Source organism: Watersipora subatra, chromosome 3, assembly GCF_963576615.1.
Source record: "Watersipora subatra chromosome 3, tzWatSuba1.1, whole genome shotgun sequence".
NCBI classification, from domain to species: Eukaryota; Metazoa; Bryozoa; class Gymnolaemata; order Cheilostomatida; family Watersiporidae; genus Watersipora; species Watersipora subatra.
In genome coordinates, this window is record NC_088710.1 from 69612356 (window position 1) to 69631575 (window position 19220).

The window sequence follows — 19220 nt, forward strand, 5'->3', positions numbered from 1 at the left end:
TTTTGATCAAATTAAAAAAAATTGATCAAAATTGATACCGTAGTTTTTACAGAATGTATAAACCTATTGATTATGCATAATTTATTTGGTTAAAAATTAAACTTTTTCAAAGTAAAAAATATATTAAAAACTTTATAATGATAAATGATATGGTGGTCGCAAATCACTGCTACACTGTCACGAAAATTGGGCGAATTTGCGAGGCGAAAAGCTTATACTTAAAGAAATGTCGGCAAAACTATTTGACGACGCGATCTAACAAATACGCTTCTAATTAAGAAGAAACTAGGCTTTTAAACCAAAGTCATTATTTGACCGGTGTTTAACATTGGACGAGGGGACTGGTATAGTTTGGCTTATTTGCATGTGTTGGTTCGATCTAAGGCTACAAAACGTCATTAATTTGTAGGCTACAGCTCCTACAGTTAGGCTTCACACTAGTTGGAAGGCGGTACTTGTATCGACCACCAAAGATTTGAAAGACACCCGAAACGCTTTTTATCGAATCTGAGGCTAATGGTTCGCACTCAAGGAACAGTTGCTGTGTTTAGAGCGCAGCAACAATGGTGAAGTCTTTCGTTGTTACCTATTGTAATTACATCTCGTGTTGTGTAATCGCAGGCGACGTTCCAGCAACCGAAAAGAAACAAAGGTTACTTGTTAAATTGTATATAAACTCCTACAATGCGAAATACTTCGCAAATCGCCGTGGTCGAGTATGCTTCACCACATTCAGTGTCAAATGAGTGCCAATTGAAGATGATTTCAGACTTAGATTTGGTGTAGATGTGAAATATAGCCGCTCAAACTTTGTTTAGAGAAGACAGGAGTCTAACATAAAAGGTTATTGTAATGCTAATTATCAATACATGGTGCTTGCTTGCTCTGTTTCTTATGTGTATCTTGATAACATATTTTGTTGTTTTCCGAACATTACACTTGAACAACAAAAAAACGATACGATTGAGTGTTTAAAGTGAGACAAAGCCATAAAATTAAGTATGACTTTGGCTATTAAAATTTTTTTGTTATATATACGTTTCATATCCTACAAACTTTTAAAGTATTGCACGTTCTTCTGTAAGGTGAAAGGTTTAGCTATGATAACTTAAAAGTACTAGAAACTATGTGCTCATGATGTGCACATAGTTATTTATTTCTAGTGTATATAAATATTTTGTATTGTGTCATTACTGATGAAATGATATGTACTGGGATGTTTACACTAAAACGTATAAATGGAACTATAAAATTGAGATTAGGAAACCTCCACACTTTTAATCTAATAAAATAAAAACCTAGGCACAAATAAATAGAAGCAAGCCATACTAATTACTAGCATTCACTTAACTTTAAAAGCAATAGTGGTGATAGTAGGTGGGTCTTGCTCAGATGCATTGTGTGCTGACATAATGGTCAATTGTTTTGTATCAGTCTAGCACTAACGGTACTGGCAGCATATTTATATATAACATATATAATTATGCTACGAGAAACTTACGAAAAGCTACTAGAAAACTACTAAAAGAAACTAGAAAAGCTTACGAGGAACTTCGAGACATATTATGTCTCGAAGTTTCTCGTAAGCTCTTCATAATACATTTACAAAAAACTAGTAGTATACTTGTGCATATCAGAAAGTCTACTGCATGGAGCTTGCAATGATAAACGACATCATATGATCGTCTGCACACGTGTACTTGCAATCGCTAATTTAATGCATCAAATCAAATTTGAGGTAAAATCGTCTGGACTAAAAGTGTAAATAATTTGCAAGTTAAGTAAAATATGCGCATATATTTCATAAAAAAGGTAATACTGTGATTGCAGGCTCGCATCCTTTTGACTTGCGGGTGACGTCAGCACCCGGCATCTTTCCTTTAATTTTCACAACTTGAACATCAATCTCTTCTGCCTATTGATTATGCAAATTGAGGTAGCCAAGGAAGAAGTTCATCACCCTCCATAACAATAGTTGGGTGAGACCGAACACTTCATGTTACTAGCCCCTTGCGAGAAGTCGCAACTGGTCTATAACATCAGTACCCTGAAAACTTGCAGACTATCCATGCTGAATATTTGCTCTGCTTCGACAGCGTCTCATCATGGAGATGATCAAAACAAGTGCTTCAAATGGGCAGCGTGCAGGTATGTGACATTTTTGCTGTTATTTGACCTTGGTGGATGTTAATGCTAAGTTAACATGCCATTTGGATATTGTGTGTTATTGTAAAAAAAGTTTCTTACTTTTGTCCTTTTTATTTTATTTTAGACGAGATATCCATTGACGATTCAATAAAGTCATCTGTTGTCAACATACCAAGTAAGGTAAGTCATGTGATCAGTCATTATAACCAACACAGCAAGCTAGGTAAGCCATACAATTGTCCAATAACATCAAACCTCAGCATACAAAATGAATCTTCTACGGGGTTTTCTTTGTATCCGAAAACCTTTGTGCATTGGAGCAATTATGTTTATAAGCAAACACTGTATTTTGTTTAATTCATTCCATAGTTAAAAAAATTAACATTAGTTGCTTCAGGTAATTGTATAAAGCACTAGTTGAATTACCGGCGTTGCCCGGATAGTAAAAAGGTCTGCACAGAAAATTTATTTTTATTGAGCATATATCAACAGTTACCATTCTAACTTTCAAACTTCAAATCATGAGAAGAGTATTTTGTGCAGTTCAAATAAATTAAGAGAAAAAATATAACAACTGTAAAGGTGTTTTTATGTGAAATAATTAGCAAGTAATGGCTACATGAAGTCTGTTTTGCTATGATTACAATGAAAAGGGATTCGGTAATGATACAATTAATATGAACTGAGAAAATAAAATAAAAATCATGAATATGTTGAATTAATAATAACAATGAGTACATATAAGGGTGTGTATAAAAATTTTACTGTTGCAGTAGAAGCTATATCCATCAATACTTTGAATACTACGATGCTGGTACCTCTCGATACTGGTACAAACGTAAAACTGAGATATCATACCGTCTTTGTCTAATACTTTGTCTGACTGAACTGAAAGAGAATGTAGAGACAATTCCTGTTCTAGGTAATACAATTTTCTAGGTGAAAAGTATTTAGCCTTTACAGATTTAGCGATCGAATCTTAGGCAAAACCAGAAAAAAGGAGTGTAACGGTACTTATGAAATTGAAATGACACATTTAAAAATTAAAAAAAGACGGTATTTGTAAAAAATTAGCTTTTAAAAAAATTTCAAAAAAATGAAACCTTAAAATGTAATAATAATAAATAATAAAAATTTGGCGTGTGCAATTGCAAAAAGGATGTACAGTATAGGGTATGAGCAATGGTTAGATAAGAACGGCTTAGCCTTGTGGTTACGCACCTTTGTTAGTCGACTTGCGATTCAAATGTTGTGAGTTTAAATCCAGTACAAAGTTGATTTTTCATTGCTATGATGTTACCGCTAGAACTGAACAGACGAATGACAGACACTGAGATTTATATTTACATATTAAAACAAGGAATTATATGTTAAAAATAAATTAGAGGGAAGAAACTAAATTAGTGTCGTAATAATCAATAAACATAGGCTTTTATTGTCACTTTCCTTTGTGTAAAAGACAGGCAAACGGAGATAATACAAGAGATAGAAAGTGTGTAGGTAGAGGTGGTAGAGCTACTGAGCTTAGTCTAACTTAGACTACAATAACTCTTAACAGCTTTATTGTTTTCATCTTTACTATTTTTAATTTTATCTTTAATTATATCGCATCCAGTTTTTCCACTTTTTTTAGTATTATTTTGCTTTATCTTTATCTCTCAATAACTACCAGGTGGGGTCGCATAGTCTTTTTTAAGAACTGATACAAAGAAGTTGGTATACTCTCTTTAATTTCTGGCTTCAATTTAGTGGCAATTACTGCGTTTCTCCTTTTTTCACCGCAGCTATTTTATATGTCATGTGAACAGCCATGAATGTAAACACAAACAATGACTATATGAAGTACTGTTTACTATTATTTGGACCATTCTAAATCCATACAATGTCAAGGAGAACAGAGTGAATATGTACTGATGTACAAAACTGCATTGTTTCAAACAACTTATGATGTCATAAGTTAGAAATTAATCTTGCGGTTTAGAGTTAAATATTTGCTTTAATCTGACATGGTATGTTGAATCATGGTCTGACTGTATAGTCAGCATACCAATTAGAGTAATCCATGTAAGGTTCTATTGTTATCGCCATACCAAGCGAGATGACGCATTCATCGATAATAGTCAACATCTGTAACAAGGTACACGTAAGCCATGGAGTGCATTTAATTCAAAGTTAAAATATCATGACATCCTTATCATTTGTTTCCCTACAAACAAACAAAAATATTATAGTTATTAAAATAACAGTGTTTCTTAAAATTAGCTTGAAAGATTAATAATAATGAGATGTTTTGTTCAGAAAATCTTTCTGGGTCTTATTGCATTGATTACAAATTTCCTCAGGGCTTATGTTTTACAAAATTTCAGTAGGTATAGTTATAAATACCATTGGATCAAGCAACTGTTAACAAATTTCAGCTATTGTTAAATTTCTTGCGAGCAACTTCACAGAATGGCGACATAGATTTATGTAGTTACATTCCATAAAATGATGTGAATGTTAGGCCATGCAAGCGGCTCCGTGCCACAAGAAGTTTTGTGGATGCTAGAGGATGACCAAGGTTTATTGCTGATCTTAAGAGAGTAGGCACAGTGTTATGGTATAATACGAGCATCTTGGAGAAATTGTTCAACAGTATTCATTGTGAAGTGAAGGAGAAAGTTTTAAATGTTATGGCTGAGCTAGTAAATGATTTTTAAAGTATGATCGCTGATGATTGATAAATATCAACCCATCCTCTCTAAACCAGCATTGATCTTTTACAGCCCTCATCTTGTATCGTTTACGGGAATAGGAAAATGCCCCTATTTAACCTCTATGCCATGTCTCATTCCATCTTACATATTTTATATTTGTTTTCTGCTGTAGTTTATACAAACAAAATTTGACGATTTCTCCGAAGTAGCGGAGGTATTTTAGCTGTTTTATCGCTGATTATTAGCTTTATCTCTTGAGGGCCAGTTCGTATTGAGTTGGCCAGAGTCAAACAATGCTTTCTGATTCACTTGTTTGCATTCATCCATTATGAATGAACAGCTTGTGAAATGAAATTACTTTGACCGGAACTCTTCTTTCTTTGTTCCCAGAATTATTACTCGTCTTCTACAGGTTAGAGACTTTTGGATAGAAAAGACTTTCAACCGGAGATATTGCACAAACTTCACAAAGCCAACGAACAATGCGGAAAGGGACAGGTATTGCTTGACGTTTATTAACTATGCAAATCACTAGACTGCGCGCTCTATTATTTATGTATTTATGGATCTGCCCTTAATTGCCATCTACCCAAATTTTGGACTGTAGATTTAGAATTAATGATATTCGATACTTCTTCCTACGCGTACTTTAGTCTAAGAATCTCTTTTGGTGTCATTAGTAAGGTTACCCTGAATGCTTGGAAGCTACAAATTAATACCCGTAGTATCCAGATTGAAGGACCATCAGTGTTCCTTTTATTGTTCTTTTGGGTATGGCAAAAGTAAAAAACTAATGATTTGGAGACGATAGTTCCCATTGCCAACCATGCTTACGCCAACCCCTAGTCTAGGGTAAGGCATGGCTAGCCATACCTTCTATTGTATCATATCTGTTTAACCAGCCGTGTTAATCCACAGATGTGCGTGTGGCCACCACAGGCTCGAGCACGACCATGATGCAATAGTCTCACCAAGAGGGCTGCATGTAGAGCCATCATGGCAGGCTGCTAAGCACACTAGTTTAGCTCCCACCAATGCTTTCGGACAGATAGACTTCCAGGGTGCCTCGTGCTACGCGACCAAGGCTCAGGTTAGAAACCCTCAGCACTAGCAACTTCATACTGTGTAAGGTCATTTGTGTGGAATTGTTGTTAACAAGCTCTATTATAGGACTCATTGTGGCTACATCAGCCTTCCTGGTTGTTATCTGCATATGAATTGATGTTATAGATGTTAGTTGGAGTAATTTAATACCTGATAGGTGAATGATCTTCAAGCAATCGTATTTGCAGCCAGTGTGTCGTACGAGAAGAACAATTGTCAGATGAACTGTGAGCTTCTGTGCTCGTAGCGTAGTTAATTATTAGTTTAAAACCATGCTTGTTCTCCGTACATGTAAGTTGGGTTTGTACATTGACTAGCAACAGACAAACTAAGTGAACAAGGAACTAGATAGATACAGTATTGCTTTTTTATATGTGTTTAATGTGTGCATCACTTCAAGTGTCGGATTCTGAAGATGCCAATGCGTTTTCGAGCATAGATATATGTTTTTGAAGCTTGTCACCACCACCTGACTTTAGAAGCTTTCCACATATTTAACATTCCATTGCTCTCAGCACTCTTGTGGCTTTAACTGTTTTAGCTGTCTAGTGCCGAGAGTAGGCTGGAGAGTACGCTGGCTGCCGTATGGCTCATAAAAGTATACTCTAACATAAATAACAGCTTTTGATTGTCACCTGGACATCGGATTTGTTGAACTGAAAAGAGTTGTGTGCACTTAATCTGGTTTCTATAGAGTAATATTTATGGTATAGGTTTGATAGGACAATTTTTAATCATGGCATTCCAGATAATCCTCAGTACTAATATACCTAGCTATGGTGACAATGCTTTTCGGAAATTTGGTAATTTTTTTCACTTGTAACAACAATTTGTCCGGATTTGTAAACTTTGCAAATTCAAGGGGATTTAATGATTTAAAGTTGTATCACATGTAGTAGTCAGAACAGCTAGTTTTGTTTGGTGGTTGGAGGTCTTTTTGACAATAATCATGGAATACTAGCTATTCCTATGCCCAGCAATAACAAATACTTAGATTTTTAGCATTCATATAAATTGTTCTTTATTAAACCCAAACCTTAACAAATACTAATAACATGGAATTTTATTTATAGTACAAACAAATCGATGAAATGCAAATCTAAAGCATGTTCTTTAGTGCCTCTCTCACAAACAAAATCTTTCTTAGTTTCAACTTAACTATAGCTAGCAAGCTAGCCTATGTATGTTATCTAGACACGCCTTTGTACTTCATGTAACTGCAAAGGTAATGCCTTTTTCATTAATAATAGTTTTATAATATTCTTACCTCTTGAAAACAAGAGCCATCGCTAGTGCGAGGCTCACTCTCAGTGCATACAAGCAGTGGACTGAGCAAACCCAACCCCCTCCACCTGGAAATCTTTTCTGATTTTCTCGATAGTCTCTCTATTAATAATATCACATGTAGTTTGGTGTGTACAGGAAGTAACATAGGCCTATACTAGCGGTGCTGTCAGGCAATCTTGCCATAGTTGTGAGGCACTGTTCTTGATGAAGCATTTGATGTAGGTTAGATGGTGAGAGAATTGTGTAGATGGGTAATCGACGGCCATCAAAAGAACATCATGCCCTCCGCCTACGCCTCTCGACTCTCGTGAGACACTACCGAGCAGCAGTGTATCAGCTGTTGTTTTAATACATAAATTTCCTGCTGTCGAATCACTATGTACATAAGTGTAGAATAACTAGCTATATACTCTCCTCTGTATACTCTCCTCTGTATAATGTAGCTATTATGCAGAGCTCAGCGTCCTTATAAGTCATAAGGAAGCTGACCTTCCTTATGACTCAAAAGGAAGGTCAGCTCCAAGAGAAGTAGCGCTTATAAAGGGATCATTAACAATTATGATTGTAAGCTTTGAATTACCTGTCTTAAGTGCAGCATCCATTGATAGTGTGACAGAAAGATATTGCAGGTTTTAGGAAACATCAACTTGTCTGTCTTCTGATCCAAGTTTTAATTAAATTAGATTCATTGACCGTTTGTGCGGTCTTATATCCTATGGCTTCCAGCTACACATTTAACAGCTGGTTTATTAGTAGACAACAAAATAACGAAATTTAGCTGGTTTTGTATTTTTAGTCTCAGTAAAATGATAAATTCTACAGTTTTCTATGTGTGACCTTTAACGGTATCTCATTTAAAACTCATCAGTTCTTTTTGTTGGCCTTTGATCCCGACATACAGGGTTCGGTAGAGAGCTTGAAAGGGTTGTAGATTTTATAGCAATACGCGGTTAAGGTACTGAGGCTCAATAACAGATGACTAGATCGGTAATGATAGTGTGTTAGTAACCTATAGTTAGTGCTCGTAGGCAAGGTTCAATGAAGGCACCTAGAGACTATGTAACTGCTACTATCTTTTCTTACCTCAACTAAATCAAATGTTGTTGAGAATTAAAATTAACTTTTCAGCTCCTAATCGGTTTTCAGAAATGCAGAGGGTTCCCTCCGAGGTTTCGTCTACTAACTGTTTTAATCAATGATCTCTTTTCTTGTTTTTAGTATGTTCGACTTGAACACTTGACAAGTCCAGAGAAGATTTTGCAGCTGTTGTTGCACCACTGGAGGCTCGAACTGCCAAAGCTTCTCATTTCTGTGCATGGAGGCATCGCCAACTTTGACCTTCAGCCAAAGCTTAACAGAGTTTTCAAAAAGGGGCTGATAAAGGCAGCTAATACTACTGGTGCCTGGATCATAACTGGCGGCACTAACACGGGTGTGTATTTTATATATGTTTCATTGTGGGAAAGTTACCAGAAAATATCGTAATTTTGCTGTCAACAGGCTATTCAACGTATGCATAACCTTTGCTGGTGTCACTTTCACTCTCTCTCTTTCTCTCTCTTGCAAATGTATGGTAACTTTTTGGGTGTAGCAATCACACTTTGGCCACACTCCTGGTTACATCTAGCTGGAAGTACTGAGTACAGGCAGCACCTGATTTGAATAATCTGTAGGTTTGAGAGGGTAAAAACTTGAAAATTGTTAACGGGGAATATTGCAGTCTTTGTTTCAACTCAATTTATAGCTACGAATGTGAATGGAGCAGATGGGTTTGTTTCAACTCAATTTATAGCTACGAATGTGAATGGAGCAGATGGGTTTGTTTCAACTCAATTTATAGCTACGAATGTGAATGGAGCAGATGGGTTTGTTTCAACTCAATTTATAGCTACGAATGTGAATGGAGCAGATGGGTTTGTTTCAACTCAATTTATAGCTACGAATGTAAATAAAGCAGATGGGTTTGTTTCAACTCAATTTATAGCTACGAATGTAAATAAAGCAGATGGGTTTGTTTCAACTCAATTTATAGCTACGAATGTGAATGGAGCAGATGGGTTTGTTTCAACTCAATTTATAGCTACGAATGTGAATGGAGCAGATGGGTTTAGTGTTGGCAAGGATGTTTTTTAAACTGTTAAAAGATTGCAATGAAAATACTTTAAACCTATTCTAGCAGCTATAGAATCACCACTAATTCAGCCTGTCTTGTTTTTACAGCTCTATTTATTGCCCTATGCTCTGATTTGCCAACTATTCATATAATAAATTTAATGCTAGTGGCTGGGGTTGTTGAGTGTCAGATTTTTCTATGTTATAAATTATATAAAGCAAGTTGAAATTGCACGGTTCAAAGCGTTCTGAATATGCTACTGTAAAGCAGTAGTTGCTGTACACTACTACACCAGCGGTTTACTTCAGTGAAATATTGCACTCTGCTAAGAAGAATGATTGAATGGTGACAAAAACTATAGTTTATTGTAAGAAAATCAAAGTGTATCGGTTTTGCTGGAACGACGTATTGTAGACCTGTGGATAGTTGGCTCCTTATATGAGGTCTTACTGTCCTTATTGGTTGGCCTCAAGTATCTTGCCATTTATCTTAGCTTATTTTTAACATTGTTAGTTGGCCCTTTTCTCTGCAAGATGTCAATAATAGGCAAGACTTGCCCGTATATAAATATATATTTTTAGAGCTAATTACAGATAGATTTGAGGAGTGCCATGTATAGCTATCAACTGGTTCTAAGTACTGCTTGATGTATTTACAGGAGTGATGCGTCATGTTGGTTCGGCGCTGGCAGAAAAATCAATTAAAAAACATAAGAAGCATATAGTGGCTATCGGCATCGCTCCTTGGGGTGTCGTACACAAGCGGACAGATTTGATTGGCCGAGATGTAAGTCTCATCTTTGAATTTATTGTCTAAAGAGTTAAAAATAAAAAACGATTAAATGAAACATCTACAGAGCTGCTCATGCGTCATGACGGCGTGTCGCTGAGATGCACTCTTCAATATGTACTAATCACGCTGTTATAGCTGTTATAGTTACATCCGATTAGTGCGGATTATTGTGAGCTATCCTAGGGTTTAAGATAGAATATGTGCGCATAAGCATTATGTGAGGGATGTGGAGTTGGAGACATCAATGGTTAAACTAGCATGTTCAAACAGGATGTCTCGTCTCGCCAGCAATCCAGGTGTGCTGAATTGATGCGTCGCTGTCTCCATTGGAAGAGCTCGGGTGTTCCTTTACCTACTGCATATGTGTCTCATTGGTTGGCATTACCGCATGACCATTTTTTGTGCAAATTTTGGCCCGGAGTTAATGAATTTTTAAAGGGAAGTGAATAAGGCAAATAGTAATTAGTTATTACCGTTTGCCAAGTTCTTTAATGAATTCTTTTGTACAACGCCCTTTCATCAGCATACCCTAATCAATCATACACTTTAAGTGATAACCCTTTGCATGCTAATGACTTTCTTAAGGAGGTAAAATTTCATTGCGCAATGTTAATTGTATAAATTAAATTTTACTGAAATGTTGGAGGTCAGTTTTGGGTCATTTGGTGCCGTTTGCTATTTTTTCACAATTTTGCTACTGGCCAAAGTACGATTCAGGCTTATTATTAGAAGGTTCTGTGAAATGCTGTAACTCTCATCAATTCCCATGGTCTCAAAGCATCCTCCAGTCATCATCTAAGCTAACACTTTCTTAATTTGCGTGTGATTTTTTGAAAGAATGAGACTATGTATGACTTACTAGGATAAACAAGTGCCCAGCATTATACTGCCAAAGTCAGCGCAATGTTTAATTCCTGCTGTCTGACTAAGAGGAACATCATGCTTTGGCAATGTCACAAGGAAATGGTTTTACTGATGTGAATAATAATACATTGGCTATTGGAAATAATACTCATTAGGAGTGACTCGGCACCATGAAGCTGAGAGTGCGGGCAAGCTATGATGGGAACGCTAACCTTGGCCTACGTCAGAAGTCAACATAAAAACCTCAGATCCATTTGATGAATCACAAAATTTAATTTCTTAGACATTGCCTAATGTAATAATAAAACAGGCAGAGTTAGTAATACACACACTAGTTGATACTTGCGAGCTTGCTAATAGTTCGTGACCATCGCCCACACCTAAAGTTTTTAATATTAATACCAATTCTGCTAGCATATCTGTTCTCAGACTATTATTAGAATATACCCGTTAAGGTGTTTTAGGTTTTTGCTGCTTATAATCTTCTTTTAATAGCTGCAGCTTTCAAATGTTTCATGAGTATTCTTACTTCTGCAGAATGTCTCAAAGGAATTCACAGTTGCTGAGCAGTAGAATTATTTCTCTGTTTATTACTATTCAATAGGTCGGCTATTAGGAATAGATAATTATAGCTTTACGTGTTTCCCTTGCTATAAATAGAAACAAATCTCCCCATGAATTACTTAGCTCGCCCCTCTCTATGTTGTATAACCCAGAAAAAGTGACGTATAACCCAGAAAAAGTGACGTTTTTTGTCAGTAATTTATAGCAATTTTACCATTATCAGCCGACACCTAGTGAAATTCTAGAGCCAGCAGTGAGTTCAGTCTTCAACCTCTGCTGATACATCAGTCCGTTAGTTTGAATTGTTAGTGCTTGAGTGCTTCAAGAGAGAAGCAACACAATTTATAGCTGTACAAGCTTTATGTAGGAGTAGCCTGCTCATGTCTAAATTTATCTCCAAATCAAAGGGCTCCTCTTCGTTTGGATTTTGCCACAACCTACCCAAATCTTCATACAAGCATATATAGTTTATAGAACTTTTAATACAAGTGTATACAGCCTATGCAACTTTTCATACAGGCCTATATAGTCTATACAAATATATATAGCTTCACAACTCCTTATACATACGTATGTATATAGCTTATACAACTCTTCATACAAGCCTATACACCTATAGTTCAACCCCTATTGTATATGACCTATCATAACATAAAACAAAGAAGTTGGTCTATTTCCTGTTTCTCTTGTAACCTAACATTGAAGAATTTACATTATTTTTTTGATAACAATTAGGTTTTACAAGAAATATTGAGACTGGAATCGTGATAATGTTTGCTAACTTTTAGAATATTTTTAAGTGTTATGACACGACTCACAGTGAGTAATACAAAATCAATGTAGTGAGGCTCCTGCAGATGAACACTCGTCCACACTTATATTGCTAGTAGCATTTGTTTCCATGACTAATATTAGGTTAGTCTGAATCTCACAACATTATTATCCAATATATTCTTGCGTTGCAGTTGCGTAATATACATTACCAATAGCGTTAAGTCTTCGGTAGCTACTGCTACATAGCTATTGCAGTATAGGTCACATTTGTCACTGACCTCTAATATGGAATTTTATGTGGGTAAGAATGGTTCCACTAGGAATTTACTTGAGATTAAAGCGAAGATTTCTGTCATTTTTCATTTCGTTTAAGTGATTTTATCTTATATCTCACACAAATGTGTCTTGATAACAGCCTCATATGATCAATTTCAACTATGGTTACATTATGTGAATATTTATGTTGACACGCAAATGTCACTTTCAACTTCGCACCGCCCCTAACCATACCTCACTGACATAAGTTTGACATTCATGATAATTCCTGTCTGTAGGCGTCGTGTTTACATAGAGGAGCTCTTGTCAGCATTAGTAATGTTGAAGGTTACTCAGGAGACTCCATAACGGTTTATTCTATCAACAGTTCAAGTAGCTATGAACTGCTATTGGTCAGTGAAAAGTTGTTATAAAACAGTTTAGTAGTATGGACGTATAAAATGCACTGAATTTTCTTCTGAATTAGATGCAGTGACAATGGCATATAGATTATATCACTATATATATTAACTATAATATAGTTAACAATAATATGTATAACAAGAATGATATTATCATTCTTGTTATACATTCATCTCTATCATGATCTATAGATTTTATAAAAAAATACTCTGGTTAAACTTTCTCTCGAAGAGTGAGCGCATGAAGGCAATGTAGAGAGTAGTTTGCTGAACATGGTCATTATTTCTTGTACTTGCAATGCTGTTTAGGAGGCTGTTAAAGAGAGTTGCCTAGACGTTGCGTAGGAAACTGAGGGTGAGTTCTTCCTGTTCAAAAAATTATGATTATTAGCAGTTACCGGTACGCTATCAGAACGTCAATGAGAATGCCATTTGCAAATGAGGCCAAGCCATTTCACATTTGCATTTGAGACAATCCCGCGTACATTAGTGTCCTATTTTCTCACCCTTTGTCACATGGCCGAACAAAGCATCTCCCAAGCCTCGCTTGTTTGGCTTGAGTCAATCCTTTAGTCCTGTTAGGCCAGCATGAACACCATCTGATCTTCTTAGAAAGCTTACCCGCAGCTGTTGACATCTTGTCACTTTGGATTCACTCGAACTGTTTCATTAGTTCATTCAATCGCATTTCACATAATCCCAACAAGATCCTAGTTGAAGTGATTTCGACCAAACAGATGGTCACCCTAGTCAATTTTGTGTGCTTGTAGAAAGCTGTGAATTATCACGCCGCTGCTCACCCCAAAACCAACACAGCTGTCTTAAATTCACGCCACAATTATTTTCTGTTAGCTGATAATGGAACGGAAGGAAAATACGGGGCAGACATTGTGCTTAGGAAGCAACTGGAACGGTACATCAGCCACCAGAGAATACATATTAGTAAGTTAAGCTGGCGTCTTGTTCATCTCCCAATTTAACTAATTACTTAATGGCCGCTAAGTCTGGAGTTTTTTAGTTTTTTAGTATTTTAGTGATGACTTTAGTGATGACTTTAGTGATGAGTTGTTGAAGAGAGGGTGGGTAACTCTGATAGCTGGGGCAGTTAGAGATGTTGGCTTAAAAGGATTAGAGCAGAGAAAGTGAGATGTTATGACAAATAAAGTCATACGAAATGTTGTACGTCTGCTTGTGCTCCCATTTTCTTTTCTACTCTGACTTTCTAGAGCCTCAGGATTACCTGTACATTCTTCTAAAATGTATTCAAGGCTATGTAGCTACAATGAAAGTTGGTGTTCATATATATTTCCTCATCCAATTTTTGCACTTGGTAGTTATGCCCCCTTGTTAGTCATCACGCCCTGTCTCTGGTATGTAGGAGGAGAGAAGCCCATGCGCGGTCGTGGAGTTCCGATAGTTTGCGTGGTGTTGGAAGGCGGAAGCAATACCATACGCACCGTGCTTGACTACCTGACGGTTGTTCCTCCGGTGCCTGTCGTGGTCTGTGATGGCAGCGGGAGAGCCGCTGACCTCCTAGCATTTGTCCACAAATACACTAATGATGAGGGGTGAGTACCTATTCGGTTGTGAAGACATCTCATTGTTAAAAAATGGAATACTTTAGTAAATGAGTGCTCAGGCAGCTGCAGTTATTGATTAGTTAGACTGAAAAGGGCTTGTCATCTGTGTATCAATACTCGAATTGATTCACACGCCAGTCTACAAGACCTGGTCAGGCGCTGCTTGAGCACTTGTTTAGTGCAAAACTCGTTACCAATCTATTACTCTTGACACGCCAGTCTCACTTATTTGGCCTTTTCGCACCTTTTATTTTCACTTGTGTATGCCTGCAATATATCATTAACTGTATAACGTTCTTACAGTAGTAAAAATATAACTAAAATGAATGTTGATTAAATGAAATATTGATTAAATGAAAAAAGAAAATGAAAGCTTAATTTTTACGTAAGTAGAACATGATGAGGCCCAAATACGCAGTAACACAGCAGCCAGTCAATGCACTGGCCCACAGATGTTGGCATAACTATGCAATAATGATAACATCCACTATCTCATTAAAATTGATAAATGGGCCGGTCTTGGTTAACTTAGGTTTAACAAGTGGCTTCTGGCATCTCTTTTAAAGTTACTAAGAATTAAAATTTTACCAAAGTTTATTAGGAGACTGTTCTATTGTCATGCAACGCTAAAGTTGGTAATCAGCATAGCGCTTGTAAATCTACCATATATATATTAATTTTTTTATATAATTAGGCCTAAGGCAATATTCTGCTTATGATTTGAGATGCCGTTTCAATGTTAATATCTGTAGTAGACACCACCTTGCCTCTGCATACATAGGACAATAATGGCGCAGATGTATCTTAGACATTTCATTGAGTCCTTTTCAAACGCTTTTCAAGAACTGATTTGCACGCTTTGAGAAAGCTGTTTTGTTTGTAAGGTGAATATGCAGTCATTTGCGGTGCTACCCCGAGGCTCACCGATTATATGCATCATTTACCTTGCTAGGCACTTCGCGTTGGAATGAACATGTTGGTCACCGTTTGTAGAAAAAATTGATTAGCCAAGAGTTAGCTCCGTACAAACATAATTTCGATCCATTTTATTCATTTCCATTGAATGCTAATTTTATCTGAGATTCACTTTTCAACAATGACAGTGGGGGGGGCTTTGCTTAAACAACTTTTCATATATGGATAAAGATATTCTACTGGTAGAAGATATGTGAAGGTCTGATATTTATTGAAAACCACAACTATTCTCATGTTTTATTCATTTTATGAGCCATTTTTTTGAGCCTGTCTGATTTTCATTATATGTGTCTGTAGCATTTGTTTCCGTGTGCAAAAGTATCGCAATGCAGTTAGCTGTACAAACGCTATTGCCTTAACAAATCGGTAATTACTCATAATAGATAATTAATACGCTGATACTACTTTTTCTACAAGAATTGCTGAAATTTGACTTATTTTCATTTGCTAACACAATTTGTTTTGCAGTGCGCGCGGTTGCAGCTACAGTAGGTACACTATGTGTCAGCTGTGTATTTCATCAGTGTATTGCTAGCTCTTTATCATATGCCAGTCTTGTGCTATATATTCTGTGTTTATGTAGTGATTTAATACTTACCTTGTTATAGAACGCTGCCATCAACACTCAAGGAACAGCTTATCTCTACTATAAAAAAGACATTCAGCTACGGTGATGAATCTGCAGCACGTGTCTACTATGAGCTCGTTATGTGCATGAAGAGAAAGAAACTGGTACCATATACGTTTGCTCTTATTTCATGTCTACCAGATCCTCTGTTTACATGATCAGCAAAGGTTGATCATATACCCTAGGACACTTTTATTTCGCTAGTATTTTGTTTCATGAGTAGCACACCGAGTAAAATTTTGCTGCAACTTAATTTCGCGGCTCTGATGAGTGCGAAAATATAGTGATGTGAAAATAAATGCAGTGGAACAAGGAGATTAGATTCCTCAGGTCCAGTTCGCTAGTAAGAAAAAATTTTCAATTTGGGACTAGTTTGTATTTGTAAACCGCAGGTAGAAATGTGTGGGCGAGATAGGTAATTCAATTTGATCGCTTGCTGCCATTTGTTTCTTGGACTATCAATGACATCTAGGCCCCTCTATATGATGATTTTATAGTGGATATCAATGAACAAAGCTATTTAATATCACGTTTTCGCTCGTTCGTTATGATAGTTTAGTTTCGCTCATGAATTTGCGCGAGAGGATGACTCCGCAAAAACGCGAAAGTTACATGATGCGAATACATAAGTGTCCTAGGGTGACCAGCCTTGTCCGTAAAGGTCACTCATATAATCATTCTTGTCAGCAAAGGTTGATCATATAATCATTCTTGTCAGCAAAGGTTGATCATATAATCAGCCTTGTTAGCAAAGGTCACTCATATAATCAGCCTTGTCAGCGAAGGTCACTCATATAATCATTCTTGTCAGCAAAAGTTGTCCATATAATCATTCTTGTCAGCAAAGATCATTCATATTATCAGCCTTGCTAGCCTTGTCCATATAATCAGTTGTGTCAGTGAAGATTTATCATTGTTTGCCCTATGACCGTATGAGTATTAGCTCTCCTCTTACTCATGTGCAACCATATAGATAGCTTCATAGAATTATTCAAGATAACATAGATGTGTTCTTTCGCTTAAGCTTAGCGTTTTTTCTTTATACTTGGTAGTTTTTGTTTGTAGATAACAATATTTCGTATGGGAGAGCAATGCCAGGACATAGACCTGCCCATCTTGACAGCGCTTCTCACGAGCCAGAACACGAGTGCCCCGCAGCAACTCACTCTCGCTCTCTCTTGGGATCGTGTTGATGTCGCTCGTAGCCACATTTTCACTTATGGCCAGGATTGGCCGGTCAGTTGAACTTTCGTATTTCTGATTTTTTGCGTTTGGAATGTTCCCTTGATGACTGCTCTCTGCTTTGGGCATTGCTCCAGTTCAGATATGCAGCTGATTAAGTTTATATTCTATGTTATGGCGATCTTTAAAAATGTGTTACCCTATAGGAAATGTGTTGCTTTCTAGACGGATGTTACTTTATGGGAGATTATAACTATATGAAAAAGTACCTCCTTAAAAAGAGTTCCTGTATTCCATGATTCATCGTTATTCCCGTGATTCTATGGTGTAACCAGTGATCTATTTATGCGTCCTATGATTCATCGCTTTTTCCTATCGGCTGTTATTCCTCATCGATTATGAGTTTTGTCGGAGTCATCCTCTCTCTCATATGCATCACTATTTGTGACATCTAGGAAGGCTCTCTGCAACAAGCCATGCTTGAGGCGCTTGTCCAAAATAAAGTAGACTTTGTGGAGCTGTTACTAGAGAAAGGAGTGAACATGAGCAAGTTTCTGACCATAAACAATCTCGAGGAGCTCTACAACACGGTGAGACTCCCGCCCTCGTATCTGGTCTTTTTGGTTGAGTAGCTTTTTCATTTTGTAGTCAATCCTTTGGACATCAAACCTCTAAACAGTTGTGTTATTCAAATGTGTTAAAGATCATATGCCTGTTATCTACATAACCTGCAGTGTTATCAATACATCTACATAACCTGCAGTGGGATCAATACATCTACATAACCTGCAGTGGGTTCAATAAAAATACACCAACTATATTTCAAAATTACTGCAGATTTTTTTTCGAAATGTTATTCGGTGAACATACATACAAAGCCACTAATCTAAGTTTTATAATGTCAACTACTAATAAATGTATTACTGATGATAATTTCAGCACATTATGTTGTCTTCATAGTAAAACCCGAGCACGCAAGGCGTTAAGTTATTTACCTTATTTGTATTGTTTAACCTAGCTGTATCGTGTTACATTGTGAAGAACTACTAGTGATTGCTTTGTGGTAAATATTCCTATCTTTCTCTAGCCATATTAATCATCTCTTTTAACACAGATTCGTGTTACTAGCTGTTACATCAGTAGTCACATGACAAAAGTTTGTATTTGGATGGTCGTTATACTAATAGCAAGTAGTTAACTGGTTGTGACTCGGTCGTATTTACTTTTATAGAAAATTGGCTCAACAAGTACACTGCACATGATGCTGAGGGATGTGCAGAAGTACCGGCATCCTAACGATAGAGTTTCTCTCCTAGACGTAGGGCTCGTGTTAGAGAAGTTGATGGGCGGTGCTTACAGGTCTCGCTACTGCAGGCGGAAGTTCAAGTCAAAGTACTATCAGGCAACACGCAATAAATACCCGGTGAGTTCTGGTCAAGTATGGAGGGATGCTCCAGATGCGCATTTATAAGAAAATAGTGGTCTGTTTCACTTATTCGTACCCAGTCCAGTAAAATTCGGTTTTTGGCTCTGTGTAAATGTATCAGTCTTACAGTTTCCTTTTGTGGTATTTAGGCCCTTTATGGCATAGTAAGGCCATTTCTTGCTTGGACGCAGGTAAATTAGGCACTTTAGTAACTACAGGCAGCAACCCTATAAAGATGTTGTCCTTGCACACCTACTGTATATGCTTTGGACTAGCTACAATGTTTTCTGTACCATGAAGGTCACGGGTGACTCGTATACATACCAACATATGTTTGCTTTGCTTAGCACCTCCGTGTAGCACAACTTTCACCTTTTTCCTTTCCAGGTTCCGATAGCTTTATTAATCTC

The 19220-nt window shown here is 36.8% G+C and overlaps 1 protein-coding gene across 5 annotated transcripts in view; it reads left to right on the plus strand.

The window, feature by feature from the left end:
• The first annotated feature begins 513 nt into the window (after window positions 1-513).
• Window positions 514-19220, plus strand: part of LOC137390840 (transient receptor potential cation channel subfamily M member 3-like) — a 41137-nt gene continuing 22430 nt past the window's right edge. For 4 of the 5 annotated variants that reach the window (XM_068077156.1, XM_068077158.1, XM_068077159.1 and 1 more), the window contains exons 1-13: window positions 514-652; window positions 1831-2148; window positions 2273-2328; window positions 5257-5342; window positions 5763-5934; window positions 8454-8667; window positions 10007-10134; window positions 13790-13961; window positions 14398-14587; window positions 16183-16306; window positions 17268-17438; window positions 17840-17974; window positions 18616-18807. In XM_068077156.1, the coding sequence (XP_067933257.1) occupies window positions 2106-2148; window positions 2273-2328; window positions 5257-5342; window positions 5763-5934; window positions 8454-8667; window positions 10007-10134; window positions 13790-13961; window positions 14398-14587; window positions 16183-16306; window positions 17268-17438; window positions 17840-17974; window positions 18616-18807 (1683 nt within the window). In that variant the 5' untranslated portion in view covers window positions 514-652; window positions 1831-2105. The remainder of the gene's footprint in view (window positions 653-1830; window positions 2149-2272; window positions 2329-5256; window positions 5343-5762; window positions 5935-8453; window positions 8668-10006; window positions 10135-13789; window positions 13962-14397; window positions 14588-16182; window positions 16307-17267; window positions 17439-17839; window positions 17975-18615; window positions 18808-19220) is intronic. The other variant, XM_068077157.1, reaches the window with a different exon arrangement.